Genomic DNA, 22,390 nt, shown 5'->3' with positions numbered 1-22,390 from the left:
TGGCCAAAACAAAAATAACCGGTTCCTGGCCGAATTCGCCGGAATATTCCAGGTTTAAACCGGTTTGGGCCGGTTTCAGCAGCCTCTCGAACCTCCAAATCGGTTTAAACCGGAATTGGAGAGATGAAAATTTCGGTCGATTTTTGAAAAAACACCAAGGCTAACCCCTTTCCGTTTTTTCGGATTCTGGCCAAAACAAAACTAACCGGTTCCTGGCCGAATTCGCCGGAATATTCCAGGTTTAATCCGATTTGGGCCGGTTTCAGCAGCCTCTTGAACCTCCAAATCGGTTTAAACCGGAGAGTTGAAAATTTCGGTCGATTTCTGAAAAAACACCAAGGCTAACCCCTTTCCGTTTTTCCGGATTCTGGCCAAAACAAAAATAACCGGTTCCTGGCCGAATTCGCCGGAATATACCAGGTTTAAACCGGTTTGGGCCGGTTTCAGCAGCCTCTCGACCCACCAAACCGGTTTAAACCGGAATTAGAGGGATGAAATTTGCGGTGGATTTTTGAAAAAACACCAAGGCTAACCCCTTTCCGTTTTTTCCGGATTTTGGCCAAATCCAAAATAACCGGTTCCTGGCCGAATTCGCCGGAAAAAAACTAACCGGTTCCTGGCCGAATTCGCCGGAATATTCCAGGTTTAAACCGGTTTGGGCCGGTTTCAGCAGCCTCTCGACCCACCAAACCGGTTTAAACCGGAATTAGAGGGATGAAATTTTCGGTGGATTTCTGAAAAAACACCAAGGCTAACCCCTTTCCGTTTTTTTCCGGATTTTGGCCAAATCCAAAATAACCGGTTCCTGGCCGAATTCGCCGGAATATTCCAGGTTTAAACCGGTTTGGGCCGGTTTCAGCAGCCTCTCGAACCTCCAAACTGGTTTAAACCGGAATTAGAGGGATGAAATTTTCGGTGGATTTTTGAAAAAACACCAAGGCTAACCCCTTTCCGTTTTTCCGGATTCTGGCCAAAACAAAAATAACCGGTTCCTGACCGAATTCGCCGGAATATTCCTGGTTTAAACCGGTTTGGGCCGGTTTCAGCAGCCTCTCGAACCACCAAACCGGTTTAAACCGGAATTAGAGGGATGAAATTTTCGGTCGATTTCTGAAAAAACACCAAGGCTAACCCCTTTCCGTTTTTCCGGATTTTGGCCAAATCCAAAATAACCGGTTCCTGGCCGAATTCGCCGGAATATTCCAGGTTTAAACCGGTTTGGGCCGGTTTCAGCAGCCTCTTGAACCTCCAAATCGGTTTAAACCGGAATTAGAGGGATGAAATTTTCGGTGGATTTTTGAAAAAACACCAAGGCTAACCCCTTTCCGTTTTTCCGGATTCTGGCCAAAACAAAAATAACCGGTTCCTGGCCGAATTCGCCGGAATATACCAGGTTTAAACCGGTTTGGGCCGGTTTCAGCAGCCTCTCGAACCTCCAAACCGGTTTAAACCGGAATTGGAGAGATGAAAATTTCGGTCAATTTTTGAAAAAACACCAAGGCTAACCCCTTTCCGTTTTTCCGGATTCTGGCAAAAACAAAACTAACCGGTTCCTGGCCGAATTCGCCGGAATATTCCAGGTTTAAACCGGTTTGGGCCGGTTTCAGCAGCCTCTCGAACCTCCAAACTGGTTTAAACCGGAATTAGAGGGATGAAATTTTCGGTCGATTTTTGAAAAAAACACCAAGGCTAATCGGATTTTGGCCGAAACAAAAATAACCTGCTGAAAACCCTAAAGAACAAGCGACATCAGTTTGTCGTGAAAAGGTTTACTGGCAGAGGAAACGTATAACACGCCGCGCACCAATAGGTAAGGGGGAGGGGGATCTAAGATTCAACAATAATACTTGGCATGCACAAGAAACGGGTCCGTCTAGCACCAGAAGACAAGGGATGGTTGTGAACGGATAAAAAATCCACAAATTCGAAGGTAAGAAAAAGACCAAATGTACTTTTTAGGAAAATGCTTGACTTAAAAAAAACAAAACGGTCGAATGGCAAAGTTGCGCCTAACTTTTGCGCAGGGGATCCCCATCTACATGAGTCTGCTACTATGTGCTCGGATAAAGTAATATATGTACAGCAAGGTGGGGGGAGACGAGTACTGCAAACAAAAAAACGAGGCGGAAAACCATCCGCCGACGTCGGCGAAGCAAAAGGTGAAGTTAAAAACTTGATTTTCAGCGACCAGAGTGGATTGACAATAAAAGAATAACGACCGACAAACAGGCAGAAAAATTCGACATTTTCTTGAGGGGTGATAACGCCAAACGGATCCAGCGAAATGCTCGTAGTGGTCGCTCGCATAGCGACAGCAATTGCTACGAAAAGGTGACAACAGGATTACGGTTGCAGGGATAAAAGCAATATAATAAGATCCCGATGGCGAACTTTTACAAGATTCTGGACACAAGCAAAAAAAAAACAATTGCTGTTTCATGACACAGATGAAATGGCATTGTTCGGTGATCCCATTTGTGTGAGGACTTTGTCGAGCCACTGGAGGGGGCCGTTGAGATGGATTTCAACCCAACAGGGGGTTGACGTCACGTCCTGTCTGTGGTATTCTGCTCCCCAACCCTGGAAATTAATATGTAGATGTTGTTACCTAGTGGCAAAAATATATTTAGCAATTGCAATTCTTTGTGCTGCAGTTTCTATAAAATGGGTGAAATATTTTCTAAAATATTTAATATGCTTTCAAATTTACTTTCTCATTTTATGATGCTTCATGGTACAGCAACATTAGCATAGCATCCTGGTTTTGTGTGTTTAGCGTTTCACAAAAACTACAGTTTCACGTTTATATGACAAAATAAACCTCAGTTTTAACTAAGATGCCATTTAGCAATTCAAACAAGTAAGAGATTAAAATCGCACAGTTATATTTTTCCCAATTCCAGGTGCATAATTACTTTAAATGAACAATTGGGATTCCCTTTTCGTACACAAGTAACAGTTTAAACTGTGTGGACCGTGAAGTTACCTTGACAAAGCTCATTCTGATGGTGCACATCTTGGTCAACTCATAAACTGCTTCATAACCGTGATTCACAGATTGCGACAAAAGGGCGGCGAATTCCTATAAAAAAGAAACTTTGTTTACATTGACTTTATCTGTGCAAGCTTGGTTCAGTAACAAAACATAGGACATGGACTGGGTAAGTTATCTGGCACCAATTTGAATTAAAAAATTGATTTACTGTTCGTAATAGTACAACAAAGGACTGAAAAAGTAAAAAAAAAACTTGAATTACATTAAACTGGAAAACAAACAGTTATCTTTAGTGTTGCTAATTTATTGCAACCTTCGACTGCCAGCTTGAAAGACTTGATGGCTGTAATGTCCCTTGTCTAGTGTTAACTCACGACAATTATATCAACGAATCTATACAACCAGCAAACAGTGCCACATGCCTGATTGTTGAAGATCTTTAGGGAACAGGATGGTGGAATTTTGCATACAGTGGTAGAGTGAAACCCGTGGTAATAATTGCAGTTACGTGATTGGACGAATATCGACGAATCAGAGAGACATTCTGCATACACTTCTCCACCAACATAGTACAGATGGACTCCTGAGAAAAGAGACCGGTTATGAACTATGTTTCTGTCCACTCTATGGTTCCTACAATCCTACACATCAACTCAATGATTTCCTTTACATCGACTCAACGACCAGCTTATGGCTCCGAACATGCAGCATACTTTAATCCAGGTTAAAACACTTGCAACATAGGAATATCCACATTGCATGACTTAAATAAATGCAAATGTGTTCAGTTACCATTTAACTTATCTTGCTTCATTTCAAGTCAAACCAAGAGCTCAAACTTGTTTCAAAGAAAGAAAAATATTCAGCAATAAAAATATGTCACCTTTTCCAATATGGCGCCTGGTATTTTCAATGGTGGAGTTGCGGTTCACATTCGATAATTGTCCCAAGCAAAATCTATTGGTAGAAGATGATGGGTTGGTGAAACCGTCGACAATAACTGATGTTGCCGATGCCAAAAAAGCTTCCCCGACCCGATTGTTCAGCTCATAATATACAATAGTACACCAGTCTGTCGGCTCACTGTATGGTACAGGCTGTACATCTAGGGTAAAACAAAAAAAACTGAATTATGTTTTTTCTTGACATTTTAAAATAAAATGTTATGATAGTGACAGACTAGAAAGGACATTAAAATTCTTAAAACAAATGATTTTGATAACTTTTGTCAGAGCAATAAAATTGTGTAATGCAATAAACTGATTTTTAAGAAAAATTTTATGTTTTTATACTAAATCGGCCAGTTTATCTGCAATTTCCAACACACATAATCACTACGTTTCACATACTGTGTCGGACTGTTGGAGGAATGTTTGTGGTTGGCAGTGGAGGCCTTGTTGTGTCCATATTTTCACTCGGTTTATCGCCCTCCGGTGGCATGTAGGCGGGAGGTGGGGTTTCGGCAGGCAGACTGTACGGGGAATTCGGGACATCTGGTGATTGTGGCGAGGAGAGGGAGTTTGTTGAATAAACTTCCGAGGTGTGCGAGCCGCTGAAAGGGGAACCAGGGCTTTGGTTTGGCAAGTTGTGGTGATTCACACCAGGTTGTCCAACCCTATGAATAGAAAGTAGCAGGTTTCTGCAGCTGTTTACAAGAAGGCCATAACAAGGATATTTTGTATGTTATTCCAATGCTATAAATTTGAAAAGTCACTTGAAAAGAAAACAATCTGTCAAACATTAAAGTTAACTTTATGTAAAATATTCCATGACGTTTCTGCAGCATTCTGGGTAAATCCAATTAGGCATCACCAAATACGGTCAGAAACTAGAAACTTTGTATGCACCAATCTCACAATTTACATACAAAGAGTGTTTGGCAAATCTCTTGACCTGTTGTTGAAATTCGAACCGTTGTTTGGAAAGGAATGATTTGGAGGCATGGGAGTTGAACCTCCGCCAGTTCCGGAGCCCGGAGAATTGCCACCCCCTCCATGAATCATGCTGTGGGATGGGACGAACTCACTGTGACGTGGAACCAGTACTGGAGGCAAAACTGCTGGAAAAACAATTCATTACAGCTCTGCATACTTCTACTTTTTTGTGTGTTTTTAGGATCAAAACAGGCCGAAGTTGTGTATTTAACAATTTGAATGGGACCAAAATGGTGTACCCTAGTGTGCGTCTGCAATAAAAAATCAATTTGGCAGCAGAATAACTTCAACTTAAGTTCACTGAACGATAATAGGTTCGTAACTTCTACTTGTAGTACCTGAACACTAAATGAAAAATAAAATTTCATGTTGCAGTTAAAAGTCCATTACACATTGGTGGCTGAAGAGCACAAAGCAAATCTCGATCAATGACGCACCGCCCAATGGCAGGTTGTGTTGTAACAGCACACTGTGTTTACACAACCCCGCCATCAAATTAAATTCAATTGAGTGATATGAGTATCAACGTTGCCTTATGAACAGAACATCTGTGAGTTATTGCTTGCTGAGGCCCTGAAGCTATGAAGGCTAAGTATAACAAATGACTGTTTGACAGTCTCCAATAAGTTTAGCCTGTGTAGTTTACCAGCTCATTCTTGCTGGTATTATGCGAGAAAACTAACAAACTGTTGGACAAATGCTAACAACTTTGTAGTTAAAACTGTTTCTTTTGCCAAATAAACTGTGAATCTAAAAGTTCACTACAGAACATTTGTTTGTGTTACATACTTTACTAATCATTTTTCCTATTTGTCAGGAAAAAGCAGCAAGTTAGGAATTTAAAAGTGTCCTCAGAAAACCTTTTTTTCAACAAAAAAAAAATGTGAAAATCACAGCCCCAGCCATAAAATCTTTGTTTGTTTCAAATTTTGATAAATTCAAATAAAGTTTAAACCATAGCAAGAATGAAGTGTATAATCACGAAATTAACAATTGGCAGGAAACTCAAGTACAGCTGTGGCCAATCTCACCACTTTATCTTGGCTTACATTTACACAAAACCAATTAATTAAACCCAGCGGAAGCGATACACTTGATATAATTGCAGACACCTGCCCGATGGCCTGTGCTCGCAAAGTTTGTTTTGACATATACAAAATACCAGTATGAGTCACTACCTCAGGGGGAATCACAGTGCAAGTATGTGGAATGGAAGCCTTGTTTAAATTTGTGCTCTGGGAGTCCAGTGTGTAACATTACACATGTCATACACATGCTGAACAACAAAAACAGGTGGTTGGACGAAAAATTTAATTGAGAATAGCTTTTACAGGACTAACGCATCAGAAATAATTTTAAACCACATTGTGGAATGCCATTCATATGCAGTATTGATGTGGAAACAGAAGTTAGTGTACATAAACAAATCCAATTTAAAACCAATTTAACAAGTCGGTGCTTAAAAATGCAATAAGGTTTGAAAAAATATGGTGGTCTTTTTTATCAATAAAACAACAGCAACACAAGCATGTATACAGTTATGGAAACCACAACCAATACCTGTTCCCAAGTTCTGTTTATCAAGAACATTTAATATTACCCCCAAGGCATCCCCATTCCACATGAACGCAATATCATTGCAATTACAGTAACTACGTATAGCCAAGCAGTTTAGTTGCAAGGGTAATCGTGTAATAGTGGAGGTGCGCAGACAGGGCGGCGCTGACAGGAAAGCAAAACGCGCAAACAACCCGATAGCAATTCGCCCCCAAGCTCGTGTACTATGGGATAATCACCTATCCTTAGCAAGCCATCTTGGCGCCGGGTAATGACAAAATCCTTAGACAACAAAAGCGCGACAGTCCTGCAACAATGAAAGATAACGACACGAGGGCAAACTTCTCGCCGTCCGGCGCGAAACGATCGTTTCACGACAAACTACAGCGACAGGTTTCAATTAACAAGACAAGAGAGGGCGGGTCTATGTTTATCCATGCGACCGAGCTGCAGCCAATTCGCACCGTGGAGTTTGTTATGATTTGTCACGACGGTTAGTCCCAAATCAAACAATACATGTAATTATCAGGCGCCGCTAAGTGGGCTGCCGGCACCTGGCTTGCCCGATTAAACATTCTCTAAGTCGCAAGGTTCGTCTTAAAGAAGACAGAAATTAGAGGTTTATGTTAATTTCCACATTCGAAATCAACTCGAGATGTTCGCGCGATATTGACGTACGCACTGCAACGTCGAATGGGAGTGCCAAAAATTCCCGGCGAGTTGAAAGTGGATCGGAAACAGACGAACTCCTGCTGATGTCGGAAACCGACAGGGGACGTCTGGTGGCATCTGAACTTCATAAATCATTACGTTTTGGGCGAGAGAGTGAGCCTCCGATTCAATTGGCGCGTGGAGTTTTTTTGTCAGCTGCCCGCACTGGAACGTGCCAATGCCGCGATGGACTTATCGACACAAACACAATTGCGGATTGTGGAATTTTTAGGCGGTTCACCACAGTTCATGCGAGGAAAACAAAATAAACAGGTCGACCCATAGGGCGTGCGCCAATTTGCGGTGAGAAATTCTCGAGGCCACCGTGGAAAGGCTTCCACAACCAAACCTAAGGTCAGACGCACCCTGTCACCACCCAACAGGCCTGGCTAATGTTGGTGACTCATGTCCAGTAAGAGCTGTGAGCAATGCTATGCGAGACACGAATGTACACACCAGCTGAAAGTGCGAACAAGTGCGCTGTGATAAGTGGGCTGGATTTAAGACAAATGGCTCTTTCTCTGTACAAGGGTAGTCGACTGAGTACTTGCAGGGACATAAGCACCAAAGAAGTTGCCCTTTGTCACTATAGGTGCATTTTCCTCTCAATATCGCCGATTTCACAACCTTTTTGATCATGCCACAATCAGTTGCTCATCACTAAGTACTCACCAGGACTTTCAACCCTCTTGTAATGGTAGGGATTGATGCAAACATCCTTCTGCTTGGCGTCAAATGGAAAGTTGCAGATGTCCAAAGGCTTAAGTTCATGGTGACTTTGCAAATCTGGCCACCTCCACACTCTGCAGTATATCACATGGGGCAAACCCTTTCTGTGCGACACCTAAAAAAGAAGTTATATTTAAGATGTTAAAGATTAAAAAAACAGTGTGTGACTTGCATTAATTTTGATTGAACTTAAATTCAAAAGAAACCATTGTTCAGATTAGGTCACACACATGCTTACACATAGTGATTGATATGTGCTTTAATTTTAAAAAGAAATAACTTCATAAGCAACAAAAGTGCCAGATATGCACCTTTTCAAAAAATAAAATCCAACAAACATAATATAAATGTATTTCAATGGTCTGTTCTTCTGGTACATTAAAGCGTAACTTTTTATTCACCGACGCTTCACCTGCTAGTCAGGGTAATAATATACGTGCATTAGAAAATTATCCTGACCTGTAGTCGACCATCCAATGACCTTGGAATAGTGACACACTTGCTTGGTTGTCCAGGACAACTCAGAGCTTTCTCCAGCTCTTCCATTGATCCTTTCTTCTTCTTCAATTTCTTAACAAGAGAATCAACAGCCTTTTCAGCCCACTTTTCCTCTTCATCACCTAAATTATATAGAAATGATATGTTTTACAAATATAATGTTTTTGTTGCTGCCAGGCATATTGTAACTTCTGGCAAAACCAGAAGAACAGATTATTAAGTTAAGATATGTTTTACAATGCTCAACTGTAATTTATTGTTATTATTAACAATAATTGCAAGAAATTTGTCAATTTAGCACTAATTAAATTTTGCTGGATGGATCATGCAATGTATCATTACATATCAATTCCATACAAAACTATAGCCTACATACCTTGTTTCCAACCCAGCAGTCTTTTGACAGCTGGACTGGTGAAACCAAACAAACTTGTCATTGCCATCTTTCCAATGAGCAAGACCTACCCAGACTGTTTTATATTCAGGACAGTTAAGTTAAAGCACCTGTTTTCCTAAAAACATAATGTTTAGTATTTAAACAATTTACTGAATAAATTTAAAGCAAAGGCATGTTACATGTTATATAAGTATTACGTTTGCACATAACCCAAAAACAGTGCATATTCCTGCCTCAATAAAATTTCCAAAAAACTAGAAAATGTTATTCTATAATAATAGTAAACCTAATATCGTTCAGAATTATATCTAACCTCATGTACAACACAACGCTTCGCTGGTTACCATTAAAAAAACAATATATTTGTAACTGTCAATCACTTTAATCTGCGACATGTACATCCGGAATATGTTGTACTTTCCACAACAATTATCAATCATTCTGTTTTCCTCTGTTTTCTAACTTAAATTCGATCCCATACACACACTTATCATTAATTGCGATTATTTAATCGATTCGTCAAATAAAGCAGCAAACACAGCGCCTTGAAACGTTTTCACATATTATCAGTTTTTCTTTTCAGTCTGCCTTCTATGCATGCTCAGCAGGCGCGAACGCATCGTGAATGGCGCTCGCGCTGGAACTTTTTTCTTTCTTTTTTTTTCTCAAGGCGACGTCATGTCTCCTGACCCTCAGTACCCTCGTTCGCCAAATATTCATCCGCGAACGATTTGCAGGTGAACGTAATTCGCGTAAATAGCCAGAGCAAAACAATATCTGCCCCAAAAACGATTTTTCACCATTTCCTAAGATCAAGAACATGAAGCTGTCGTAGTATTTTTGGAGAACAAGATTTCACATAATATATTTTTGCTTCGGATATTTTTTGCAGGAGACAAGCTACCTAAAGTTGAGCCGAATAGTCTACATCGTGTCAGTTCACAAAATATTGTCATGGGTTAGAAGATGTTTCTCTAAATTCAAATCACTCCCCAAAAGTCACATGAAATTTTAACGAAAAAAATGATATTTTAAGTATTTAAGAACTCGAATCATGGAACTAAATCAATCTTACAAACCGTATAGGTTACTTTGCTTCACGACTTTTTTTAAACTGACGTTAAACAGCAATTTAGAGCCAGTGGCCAAGAGTTTACCACCAAGAGAACCTTAAAAAAAATTAAATCAATTGTAGCCTACGCTGTGTTTTTAATGACATGTGTATATGAGCAGGTCTGTTGCTGCTTTAACATCCGAAAAAAGCCGCTGACCTCGACTTCAAGGTTTTGGGTGCTATATAACCACAAGAGACACTTGTTCCCCAGCACGATTTTTAGCAGACAACTCAACACCCGTAAATTGTTTTGTGTTTTAGGATAAAACCACATTAGTCACGCATGAAGTTGTAGACAGTGCGCACTGTTTTAACCTATATCCGTATCAGTGAAGCTGGTGACTGCTGGTCAATATTCGCACATTTGTATCTACCTAATCAATCTTTCCTACTTCGTGCAATAAAATAATATTTATACAAGACAACCAATCAGTCTGACACTCTATAACACCTCCAAGTTACGCTTCAGTATTTTAAAATATATAAAGTTTGAAAACGAATAGGCATGCAGAAAACGTACAACGAAGGAAAAGTTAATAGGCTATACAGGAAAAGACAGAAGCAAAAAACAAAATATACATGCGCGAACGACCAGTGACGTAACTCAAGAGATAAATCGTCCTTTTCCGCAACTCAAAACTTAACTTGTCATGGTGGAGTTCTCGCCACAATTTTTTATTCATGCACAACAAAACAGTTGTTCAAAAGGTGACATCTGACATGGCCATTTTATGGCATATGTTATGTAAACCTTGTTCACAAAATGAGTTAATCCTTTTACCTACAAGAACTTCCATGAACAGAAATGAAGTAACAAACGAAAGATAAGTGTCAAACATGGCTCGATGCAAGTGCATTAAAAATGGCACTTAAACAACTTTTACAAATAATGTTGACGTAATTATTTAAATTAACATCATGTGTACAAAATGTTGAAAGTTGTGTGGTCATTTCAATTTGAAACCAAATCAAAAATATTTTTTTCAGCTTATGAAACTTTTCAGGAGGTTCCGAGGACAATAAAAAGATTCCACAAAAAGCGTCAAAATGTACTGCGTGTTGATATCGTTTCAGAGACTTTCCACTAAAAACGGGTAATTTTTTTTGGGAAAAATACAAGTAATTTCATAGAGCAAGGCACCGATTTAACGCATGGGCAAAGGTTTACATCTAAATGGATCGTTTGATTTCGAGTCCAAGCATTCTATTGATGGCACGGCTCAGGGCCACCGCTAGTGGACAGAAGGTTTTTGACCCACGAAACGAAGAATAAAAAATGCCCAGAAACTTTTACAAATACAGGCGATCTTATGAGTGTTCTATATTGTTCAAGGGAAGGGCGAGTTTTTCAATTGATATTTCGATTTTCGAAGTAAAGAATTCCTTTCTAGAATTGACCATTGTTACGTTACAAATAGTCAACAAACAAAACCAATTAGATTCGATTTAAAAAATAATGCTTTGGAAAACAGATGTTTTTGGAAACCTAATTGCCTGGAATCGACCGTTTCCCAGAGAATTTGCAATTCAAAAGATTTAATATTCACTTAAAAAATGACCCACAATTGTGTAAGTAGCCCTATTTTCTATTTTCGCAAAAAAACGTGCGCACGCGGTTTCCCATAACAAACAACTATATTCAACACGCACACAAAGCGGTATTATGACGACACAAAGAGCATTCACAAAAATAAAGGCAACGTTGATTTTCGATCAGTGACACAATACGCTGACGTGTGAAATTAAGCGCGGTCGTTAAAAATTCGATTTATTCTCCTGCACTCAGCTGTCGGCTTTTACCCGTGGGCAAGAGAAAGGGGTTATGGCGGAAAGTCAACATTGGATGTGGTTTTTGACCAAAATAGCGGCTGTTGTAATCTTGAATTTCGAATTTACTATTGAACTTTGTAACGAGTTGACCAAGAACAGCGAAAAAAACATTTGTGACGTAACAAATAAAATTAGATACCCAATAAAATAAAAATGATTTCGTTAAATTAAAATGCCCATATCGAAGTATCCAAAAACTTTTCTGAACGACAACGTCCGCGTCGCCAAATAATATAATGAAAGTCTTATATATGTTGCTTCGGTACAAAGAGAGAAAAAACGGTGATCTCTTCTCTCAGCCCACAGGAAAACGCAGGTTCACTTGCAGTAAAAATTAAAACGCGGAGAAGTAATAAAAAAACGTCACACGTAGAGGGTGGCACGTGGTTTCTACCTTTCGTTCACCGTGTTGAAATTGGTTCCACTCGTTTCACTTCGTTGCGCTTGATTATCTGAAAAAACGGCATTAAAATTTAATATCGCTCTCCGCTCGAGCCAACGTCAATGCCGTGAATTTCCTTTCCCCGTTTCGACAGCTGGGATGTGAACAAGGTTTTTGTGGGAACGTGCATTCGTCATGCTTAAAACGCACGTCGTTGTGGTGTAATGCATGCACATAACATTATTACAGCCAGCGCCAACCCACGTCACGCAATTCATCTGATCTTATAAGATCTGAGAAGCACCAAAGCATGTAAACCGACCACCCTTACGTATTTTCCAAAACAAATGTAATAGATTCTTGAACATTACATTAAATAAGCTTCTGTGTATTTGTTAAATTTTTCTATGGCAATAGTAAGGGGTTATAGTGGGATATCAACGTTTCCTATGGCAATACTTCGGGTGGTGCAAAGATTCCCCTGCAGCTCGTTGGCTGCAAGTAAGGGCAATGGATTGACTGCCAAGGAAGGTAATTTACCTAAACCAGTCTCGTCCTGCCAAACAGGTTCGTCGCTACTCAGCAATCCATTCACGTCGTCCGGTTTGCGGCGAGTGGGAAAGGTAATGCCGTTGCCTTGACTACACACAAAAATCAGATGTTAAAATTTTGCCACCAGGCATGCCCGACGTGCATTTTTAAACATTCTGGTTAGTTAACACCACAGGCAAAGCCGACATACACCATACAGGATGTGGTGCAAGCGACTAAGCGGTCAGTACATGCAAAGGGCATTCCGTTAGCCGCATCTACATGCGGCAAACAATATTGTGCATCCAGATTGTGAGGGTGCGCTGGTAACGTGCAAATTACAACTCACATATTTGGTTATTTGCGGTAGAATGCAGCGAGGAAGCAAGAAAATGCGCCAGATTGCGCTCTGGAGTTTATGTTGTTCCACAAAATTTGTGGCGCCAAATGCACAGAAGTGCAACATCAATTGATTTGTGGTTGCATTGATTCGGTTTGCTTTTACTGGACCAAGTTACTTAAAACCCACAACAAAAAATTGGGACAAAAAATGAACTGTTACACACAAAATCTAATCTGTACTGTACTATTAAAAACAGAATTTGCATTAACACTAAGTAGAATTTTTTTGCTACTATTTAAACTGGATTGTCTTGGCATGACACATTTATGAGCAAATATATATCAATCCCGAGCCAATCAGAATCCACACAGTAAAAAAAAGGAAAAATATTTTGATTTGAAATTAGAACGAAATAATTAAACGTTTGTTTATCTGGTTCATAATAATGTGACAATATTCTGCCATAAGCATATCAAGCACATAGAAAGAAATCATTCCACCATCACCAACATCAGTACAACAAGAAACATGCAGAATTAGATGTTAGTAGATTATTGCTTTATGCAGACAGAATGCCAGAAAAGAATGTCATAGTCCTTGCAAGGAAAGCATTAGTCTGAAACCAACCCATTAACGTACCCAGTTTGTGCATTCCCTTGTTCGGTATCAGATTGTATAAGTCGTACTGGGTAGGTCTGACCGTCCCCTAAACTGCAGATCAATGTATGACAGCCATGAAATATTGACAGGTGCTTGCTTCAAACTACAGCTGTGGTGTGTGTTATTATGGCAACTAGAAAAGCTAGATTCGCCCCGGCAGTAATTGCAAGCAAATCGCAATAAACACCAATTGCTGAAGTTGACTTTGAGGCACTGAAATGCTTGCAACAAATGGACACAAGGAGAATTTTGTCAACATCAGATTCTACGTAATCTATAAAGAGTACCTTGTAAAGACTGGGATGATCCACAACAGCTTTTTTTCTCCGAACACTTGCTCAATGTTGCGTTTCACGCCAAGATGAAATCCTCTCTTGTCCGTTCCATAACGGAACACTGGTATACGGAAGGACTCTATGTACAGAAGGGAAATAGAATACATGCCATCCATACATAGAACAAACACCAGCTTACAGCACTGACAAGCTCAATTAAAAAGCTTATGTGAGCAGTAGTTATACTAATTTATTAAACACTTTAAACGCTGATAGAAGTTGTGAGCATTTACAAGTTCCAAAAAAACTGGTTTTATCTAAATATTAATTGTACTTGTTCATAAAACACTCTTTAAATGCTGATAGAATAAATCAGCTAATTTTGATTTTACTGGTTATATTCTGCAAAACTCCAAGCTTACCTAATGTGGTCCAGTTATTTGCCACCAAGTAAAGATGGTAACCGAGCAAGCCAGCAAGGCTCACAGCAAACATGACGGCAGCAAAAAACAGAAAAAGAATATGAAATCTTGACGAAGTGTTACCCAACTCATTCTGAAACAAATATATCACATAAGATGACGCTTAGCATTAAATCAAACCAAATGTTTACCTTCCAGAAAAGGATGAAGTACTGCAATACAGTGGCAGATACATAGATACAATAAGTGAGTCCGTACAACAAAAACAGGACAAAAAATTTGTAGTTACTGAAGCCCACGCAGTTGTTGACCCTGAAAAACAATGGCAGACACTTTTTAAACAAAATTAATTCTGTGTATTTTTTATGAAAACAGTTATTTTCAAACAACAACTTTTGAGGCAATTTTCATCAAATTGCACCAAACTACCACACCCATTTAAACAACTTACCAAGGACAATAATGGTCCATTTTGAGAACACATTGCCCAACAACTGAACAATAATGACATCGGTCTGGCTTAATGTAGTAAGTAATGGGGCAGTACCGCACACCTAAAAAAATCGTGTGACACAAAAAGTTTGAAAATTAAATTAAAATTGCCACAGGCCAGTGGCATGACTCAGAATGATACAGGACTACATGAACATAACAACCATTTTACTACATTTTATTTTTGTCATATTATTACCTCCACCCGGAGTTCTCATTTCAAGGGGTAAGTTCTTAGCGAAATCTTTCAGTGCTTCCTGCTTTTGATCCTCATGGCCGGCTGCTAATAGCCTATCCTTCACACTTTCAGGTATTTTGTACTGCAGCAAAAAATAAATTGATTAAAGTTAAGTCACGTTACACACATACAAATCAAATGACTAACATTTGTCATGGTTTTTGGGTAGCAATAATACAGTTTATGTTTAATGAGTGGCACTCATGAAACAGTACTTTGTGGCGACCAGACAAGTTTGTTTTGTATAAAGGCACAACCTCCAGCACACCACCACACAATGTGTCAGCAGTCTCATGAAATATGCATGGCAGGAATTTTAGAGAAGTACCTGATTGAAAAATTGTGCTACTCCACTTTATATTTATTGATTTAAAAGCCAATAACGGGAGAAGTTTTAAAATTTCCTGCTACAATTAGTAGCAAATTCGAAAACACAATATGTTTTGGTGACAAAACAACAGCGTTAAATTCTGATAAAGATGTTTTGTAAGTAGCTCAATATAGGAGAGCCAACTGGAAAACTTACTTCCAACAAAAGTTTTAACACATTGATGTTTAGCTTCACCCACAAACCAACTCACCATATCACTTGGGATCTTAACATCTGTGAAGATTGTTTGCCAATAAGACCACGCAAACATTCCAAATATTACATGAAAGAATATTAGGTACAGAACTAAAAAACAAACAAAGGCAGTTGGAATGAAACAATTGTAGGAAACAGTAAAATGTGTTTTCTTCTTGAATGAAACCAGAAAGATTAAGGCCTTTGGGGAAGTTCAAACAACACTTACCTTTTTCAGCCACTGACTGCACCGTATCTGCAAACAAATATGAATTAGTTTGTGTGAAAACAAAAGCTATATAAATTAGATTTTACTAGTCCCGATGCTGTACATGTTTATAAATATATTTACAAAAACTTGCCATAGAGAACACAAGAAACAATAATAAAGTGGGTTTGGAAATATAAAGTAATAAATTCTTCGCACACAGTTTTAAAATCTAATCGGTAATCCAGACAAAATAACTGCTAATATACCACGGACATGGGTTTTAAAAAAACACAATGAACATTTGCCTTTTCAAGGGTACCCACACAATTTTACACAAAGCAAAAACAACTTTATTTTTTGTAAACTTACATACACATAGCTCCACAACATAGGCATAGTAGGACCACAAGATGATCAGGATAATAAAAATACAAGGTATCCATCTTGCAAATAAGGCGCAAAAACGCCCAACAGACATCGCCATTGCGCTTGGGTTCCAACGTGGTTTTTCAGTTCGTCCTCGGACCATAAGTTTAAAACTTGAAGAAAAACTGTCACGAAAAATCTGCAAAAAGTAAATTAAACCTTGCAATACAAGTTTAAATTATAACAGTATACACAGTTTTCACCCCCAAAATGCGTAAAGAACTGCTTTTTTGAAACGTTAAAGTACGTTATGAATTATTCAAAACAGTCTGACGCCATTTACATTTGCACTGTGCAGAATACAAAACACACCAATCCAACAACACAACCCAAAGCATTTCAATTCCAAGGTATAGCAACTAAGTAATAGTTGCAAGTGAGACAAATATTTTTTTTAAAACAAAGTTTACGGTACTTCACACACATTGAAAAGTATCATGTATACTTAATTGCTAACTAACAAGTATTGTAAAATATATGTTGTGCATGATTAATCAATTTAATGGAAATTATTCTCGGTAAGTTTTAGTTATTTTTATGTTGTACTTAGTTTTAAATACAAGAACTAAAATTAGGAGAAAAACAAATATCATGTACCCGATTTCTATTGCAATGTTTTTCATTCGTACACCTTAAAAACTTAAAAGTTTATTATTTCATGTATTTCTTTCACCGATCTCCAAGTTTGTAGAGAGCAGTAATTTCTTTACACATCACAGAAATGAAAAATGAGAGTTTCTTTCTTTTGTCAATCATTCTCAAGAATCAAATGATTTGTTGACTTTTGGTCACGAGAGTCACGTTGTGTCACGAACGGCCAAAATTAAATTTGAGTGCGTCGTCAGACCCAAACCTTATGATTGCTTCATGTACACATCCAAGAGGGTATTTATCCATAATTTATGCAACAGTTTTTGAAATTGTCGATCATGTTTGCGCAAAAAAGCTGTTTAAAGATTAGACAAGGTGTTGTGGTTATTTGATTTAATATTGGGCAAAGTTTAAACAAATTTACAAAATATATACAATCAGCGCCACGTAATCGTGACCATGATTAATTTACAAACTGTAAAAGAACCAGTCACTCTATTGCTACAGTATAAATCTCCAATGCAGTGGTTCAATCGCACGAACCACAATAAACGTAATACTTTGTTTTTAGATAGATTTTACAAGCACACTGAGAAGAAGTGCGATTTTAATGGTTTGAAAACCGGTTTCATCACTTAATTAGAGACGTGGCATGCATCGAAACACCGGTTTCGCAGGGGAACCGTAAAAAAGTTAACGCCCGTCAGCAATCTTTGCTCAGGCCCAGAAAAACAAACAGCGCTTCAAGCGGTACTGCCCTTTTTAGCACGCAACGTGCAGTTAATAAGTAACAAAGCGTACAGTTAGGAGCCGAAGTTAATCAGAATCCACACAGTGAAGCTGTCTAGGCACGCAGCTATTGGATAAGGTGAGAATGCGCATAATAGTTCCTACACCAAGCACTTCGTCTGGAACTGACTCTCGGGGGTCGGGAAGTTACACAAGTACGGGCCAGAGCGGGAGAGGAACGATGGCGAACAAAGATTTGCAATGTAAGGTTAAGTATATAAAAGGAGACGGCCATGAGGACGAGATAAGAAGATTTAAGTTGGAAAAGCAGGGATCGTCGAGTTTTGCCCAATTAAAAATGAAAGTAAGTCGTCAATACCTTTCCGTATGCGTTTATGGGACAAAATTTCTCAAAAAATTCAAGTAGAAGAACAAAACTTTGTCGTGATGTTGTACAAAGTTTGTTTCGATATTATATGGTTGATTTATGATGTTTTTTAAACTTTAATTACGTGATAATCTCAATAACTTTACACAAGGTATAACACTTTTTTCTGTGAAAACGCGGTCATAAAATGGCATAGGCTATAGAACAATGGCAAAAAGACTTGTCAGCCTTGTGCTGTCGTCAACGCTGACAGATGTGTAAATACGATTTAAGTGCATCAATATGAACACCGTTGCGTCCGTCGTTGGCCACCAACTTTAACGACATCAGAACAAAAACGAAAGTATGGAGTATATAGCCTAGCCTACGTGGGAAACAAACCTGATTACGTGGATTCGATAGCTGACAAATCAATCAAATCATTTGTATTTTTTGCAAAAGCTACTACGTCGATGAACACATAATAAAATATTATGATATCATGGGGACTCATAAAAGTTTAAAGGGTAATGAATCCGGCACCCTTGTTATAGGTCTACATACATTATACCAAATCCTAAACAAGACGAAGAACCTACGGCCTTTTCACAAAATATTGTTATACTGTTCTTATTCAAACATGGATGCTTGCAACAAATACTTCGAAATTAGTAAAACTACAAGTGGTTTCTGAAGCAATGCATCACCACGCATAGGGATATAGACCTTCCCTTCTAACTTTGTTAAAGATTCGCTAGTGTGTTTTTTTTTCCAAATTTGCATTTGCAACGTAACATGTGTGTTGTTTTAACAACTGAACAGACTCTTAGGGTTGTAGATCTTTCAGTCTTTTTTTTAACATCAAGTCAAGTGTGCTCTTTTCATATTCTTGCTGCTAAGCCAGTGGTTTCCAACCGGGGGTCCGTGTTACTTTGTCCGCTTTCTGCTTTCCGATTGGTCGTTTTTGTTTATTTTCAAACAAATTTCGGTTTCTGATTCAACCCATAAATTACATCCATCTGAATGTACAACTAAGCGCGTCACAAGTAACGTGTGTAAATTTTATGTAGGGATCCAATGACTACAAAAGGGTTGGAAACCACTGCGCTGTACTTTTGTATTTCACGTAACGTAATGTAATTTCTGCAGATTGCGGTGATATTCCCCGATCTACAGTACAGAAACTTCAAGATTTACTGGGTGGACGAACACAAGGAAACAATCTCGTTCGGAACAGACATGGAATTGGCGGCTGCCCTTGACAGCGCCCGAAACGGCTTACTAAACGTCATTGTCAAGGTAATGCCTCGTTAATTTGCCGGATGAACCGTGGGCCCCACCTACATTAGTTTGTTACATGCAATACAAAATCGGTAAAAAAACAGCGTTTCGTGATTGACATACGGAATAAAACCAGGGGTTGGCGCCAAAAGAGCATTTTGTTATTTGAGACTGTGTGTTTACTTATAGCACGGGATATACCCTCCTTGAATAAAAGTGGCACACCCCAAGAGGCTTTCTGCTTACACAGCAAGAGTTCGTGTGTTTACTTTTTTGCGACAATTCTGCATCAGACTATTGGTTTCCATTTTTGGCCTGGACGTGTAAATGAGTGATGAACATTGCATAAAAATACAAAAGACTTGGCACCCAAACGATTAGTTATTTGCAAAAGCCTTTTATACGCCATTTTTTCACATCGGGATAAGAGCCCAGGATATTCTAGTCTGGATTCCTGGCCAGGTTGTCTTGTTGATATATGCGAGGTTGCCAATCGCCCACCCGGCATATTTAGAATTGAGTAATGTTTTGTTCATTTATTTTGAAGTAATTTTCTTCGGCGGAAGAATAATATGGTCATATTTAACTTTGAAATTTTTCGAATTCGCCAAAGTATTATCTTGCAACCGTAAAATGATTGCATTAGATGTGTTTTGATACATTGTGGCAGAGGACAAAGTTCGATAGGGGGATTATCCGCCGGAGTACTAAAATAGAAATGCACACGCAGGCTTTCATGCCTGTACCGATCTTATTGGTATACTCAATCCAATTGACGATTCTGCTCCAATTCCGGTATTAACGCCTGTGTTCAATTTAGATCCAAATCATGTTAACTTTAACCACAAAGCCGTAAATGACTAACCCATGGCTGTTTTTTTTAGTATTAAAACGACAAAATTTATCGTTTTTAGGTCGAACCCGGCATGCCAAACCAAAACATGTTTGGTATGGGAGGATTTCCTGGCATGCAACCCCCTGTGCAGGGGTTTGGTCCCAATCCCGCCCAAGCCTTTTCCGGACAACCTAATATGTTTTACAACGCTGGAATGATGCCCCCGGCGATGAATCCTGGATCATTCGGTTTCACCCAACCACCTCCTGTGCCACCAACAAATAGTTATTCATGGGCTTCCAGCGATGTTAACGGAAGCTCCCAAGCTCAATTCCAGGTGTTTATATAGAAGTATTACGTTTTAATCAATAATATTCTTAGAAGTGCTGTATTTTAATTAATATAGTTTTATTATTTATCGGGTATTTTAAAATACAGTTTTAGTAAGTTAATGTTCAAAATAAAATTTTTAAATTTAGTTTGCTTTATTTCAGACATAAGAATGATTTTTTTAATTGTTTCTAAAATAATTGACATTTTAAAAATATTATTACTTTCAGAATAATGTGAATAACAATGATTTTAATTTGCAAAAAATTATGAAATAAATTCATGCAGTTTAAAATAAAATACAGTGCATTAATTTTTTGTGCAAAATCAGTACCAACTAATTTGTTTTTCTTTACAAATAAGCACACATTTTTTAATTGGTTATACCCACAAATTGTCTGTCCGGTGCAATGTTAAAGCACAAAACAATAAGATTTTTGTAAGTACCTTCTGTGCATGTTGTGCACCAGTCATTGCCTTTTCTTCTGTTGTTAATTTAAACCTGTAGCTAAAAATAAAAAATAGAGCTTAACAAACAAATAATACACAGTACACATATGCTTAAAATATACATAATGCAATATGTTTTTTTAAGTCACAAACACAAGCACCACCACCACCAAAACCCAGCCCACCACCACCACAACCTAAACCAAAACCTACAGCTGCTCCTCCAGCACCAAATAATAATTCCCCTAAAGATCCACCAACACCACAAAAGCAAAACATTCAACGAATTGTGAAAGACACACCAGCACCAGAAGAGCCAAAGGAAGACATAGGAGTTGACCTCAGGTAGGAACACAAACTAGTTTTGTTGAATCAACTAACTTCTGACAGGTTTTAATAAATAATTGTACACAACAGAGTAATATTACATGCAGTGGCATGATCGCCCCACAGTACAGGCAAAAAAAAAAGAAAGTGTCAGGAAAAAGTGGCTGATCCAGCTAGGCTGTATTGCCTGGGCTGCTGAGCCTGTAAACCTCATAATCGTACACAATTAACAAAAAATATTTGTGCTCTAACCTGAGGTCTATATCATTTCCAAGTCCTCAAATTTAAGCTGATTTTCTGGCACCACATACACAAGAAAACAAAACATTGCAATGTTGGTCTTTACAAATCAATTTTACAGATAACTTCACATTGCCTGCATGCGTTAATTGCAAAATATCATCAATTTAACCTCATCAGCTATTCTAGCATATAGTTTCTGGTGTTTTTCATGCATACCTTTTATTTATGCAATTGCCCAATACATTGCAGGTCCAGTATCCATCGTAACAGAGAAAAATTGCAATTGCTGATGCAAGCCAAGCGAAAGGATGCCATGTGATTTCTATCCATTTAACTACTTCACTTCAATGTAACTTATCCATGATGGGCTCCAACATTTTAGGGGAAAAACTTTAAGATTAAGTTACTGATTATGTCACTTGTATTACCTATTTTGGCTGCAAAATTGTATTAGCTTCTTTGCCACAAGCAAACCTAAATTTAACAAGCTAATTAACTGAATCTAAAGAACGTTACAAAAGTAACTTTAATGTTTCTTATTAATCACATATTTTATTGAAACAAAACATGTAAAAATTAATGTCAACCAACAATAATAACTATGTTATGCATATGTTGATCGGTCAAACCTGTACATTTACACTTAATGAAACTTTAAAACAAAGATATTTTAGCAGGGTTTGCATTTTGTTGTAATTATTTGTTCAGTTTACTATGTAATTAGCTCCAAGTACTTAATTTTTATAAATCCTTGTTCTATTTTGAAATGTTTTTCTTTCTAACATGTTGGAATGTAAATAAAGAATTTAGGCAGAAAAAAAGTGAATTTTTACTTTATTTCATTAAATACAATAATGACACATTGTTGCATAATTGCACAGGAATTCTGTCAAGCAGAGTTAAAGTTAATGTAAGTCTCATTACTTG

At 38.2% G+C, this 22,390-nt stretch overlaps 3 protein-coding genes across 5 annotated transcripts; 1 reads left to right on the top strand and 2 right to left on the bottom strand.

The window, feature by feature from the left end:
* Positions 1–1,749: 1,749 nt before the first annotated feature.
* Positions 1,750–8,939, bottom strand: LOC145912514 (SMAD family member 5-like). 2 transcript variants are annotated; one of them, XM_082999997.1, is made up of 9 exons: positions 8,801–8,939; positions 8,386–8,546; positions 7,870–8,041; positions 4,889–5,054; positions 4,345–4,610; positions 3,879–4,100; positions 3,418–3,578; positions 2,987–3,082; positions 1,750–2,580 (listed from the first exon to the last, which is right to left on the bottom strand). In XM_082999997.1, the coding sequence occupies exons 1-9, from the start codon at positions 8,865–8,867 to the stop codon at positions 2,437–2,439; spliced, it is 1,455 nt and encodes a 484-aa protein (XP_082856123.1). In that variant the 5' UTR covers positions 8,868–8,939; the 3' UTR covers positions 1,750–2,436. The 2 variants fall into 2 exon arrangements, with proteins under 2 accessions (XP_082856123.1, XP_082856124.1); XM_082999998.1 differs by having other exon boundaries at positions 4,889–5,051.
* Positions 8,940–10,391: 1,452 nt separating this feature from the next.
* Positions 10,392–16,445, bottom strand: LOC145912515 (palmitoyltransferase ZDHHC20-B-like). 2 transcript variants are annotated; one of them, XM_082999999.1, is made up of 11 exons: positions 16,254–16,445; positions 15,903–15,929; positions 15,690–15,784; positions 15,070–15,190; positions 14,830–14,932; positions 14,570–14,690; positions 14,379–14,511; positions 13,969–14,095; positions 13,661–13,732; positions 12,688–12,788; positions 10,392–12,217 (listed from the first exon to the last, which is right to left on the bottom strand). In XM_082999999.1, exons 1-11 carry the CDS (start codon positions 16,411–16,413, stop codon positions 12,156–12,158), a joined length of 1,122 nt encoding a protein of 373 aa, XP_082856125.1. In that variant the 5' UTR covers positions 16,414–16,445; the 3' UTR covers positions 10,392–12,155. The 2 variants fall into 2 exon arrangements, with proteins under 2 accessions (XP_082856125.1, XP_082856127.1); XM_083000001.1 differs by lacking the exon at positions 13,661–13,732.
* A 1,372-nt stretch (positions 16,446–17,817) lies between these two features.
* On the top strand, positions 17,818–22,208 carry LOC145912207 (uncharacterized). The gene is made up of 5 exons (XM_082999614.1): positions 17,818–17,994; positions 19,147–19,296; positions 20,193–20,450; positions 21,039–21,238; positions 21,713–22,208. Exons 1-5 carry the CDS (start codon positions 17,872–17,874, stop codon positions 21,780–21,782), a joined length of 801 nt encoding a protein of 266 aa, XP_082855740.1. The 5' UTR covers positions 17,818–17,871; the 3' UTR covers positions 21,783–22,208.
* The last annotated feature ends 182 nt before the right edge of the window (positions 22,209–22,390 follow it).

The sequence above is a fragment of the Ascidia mentula genome, chromosome 8 (assembly GCF_947561715.1).
Source record: "Ascidia mentula chromosome 8, kaAscMent1.1, whole genome shotgun sequence".
Lineage (NCBI taxonomy): Eukaryota > Metazoa > Chordata > Ascidiacea > Phlebobranchia > Ascidiidae > Ascidia > Ascidia mentula.
The sequence above is the reverse complement of the archived record's forward strand: the minus strand, read 5'-3'. Positions and strand labels throughout refer to the sequence as shown.

Bases quoted from the DNA above. Each gene is read 5' to 3' on its own strand.
- LOC145912514 (XM_082999997.1), bottom strand. From the start codon at position 8,867: ATGGCAATGACAAGTTTGTTTGGTTTCACCAGTCCAGCTGTCAAAAGA. The intron at 8,042-8,385 runs GTCAGGATAATT...CTTCTTTTTTAG, and splicing joins CATTGGATGGTCGACTACAG to GTGTCGCACAGAAAGGGTTT. The intron at 3,083-3,417 runs GCATGTGGCACT...TCTTTTTTATAG, and splicing joins TAAAGATCTTCAACAATCAG to GAATTCGCCGCCCTTTTGTC.
- LOC145912515 (XM_082999999.1), bottom strand. From the start codon at position 16,413: ATGGTCCGAGGACGAACTGAAAAACCACGTTGGAACCCAAGCGCAATG. The intron at 15,191-15,689 runs GTGAGTTGGTTT...TTTTTGCTGCAG, and splicing joins TTAAGATCCCAAGTGATATG to TACAAAATACCTGAAAGTGT. The intron at 14,096-14,378 runs GTAAGCTTGGAG...TTCTGTACATAG, and splicing joins AAATAACTGGACCACATTAG to AGTCCTTCCGTATACCAGTG.
- LOC145912207 (XM_082999614.1), top strand. From the start codon at position 17,872: ATGGCGAACAAAGATTTGCAATGTAAGGTTAAGTATATAAAAGGAGAC. The intron at 19,297-20,192 runs GTAATGCCTCGT...TATCGTTTTTAG, and splicing joins TACTAAACGTCATTGTCAAG to GTCGAACCCGGCATGCCAAA. The intron at 20,451-21,038 runs GTGTTTATATAG...TGTTTTTTTAAG, and splicing joins GCTCCCAAGCTCAATTCCAG to TCACAAACACAAGCACCACC.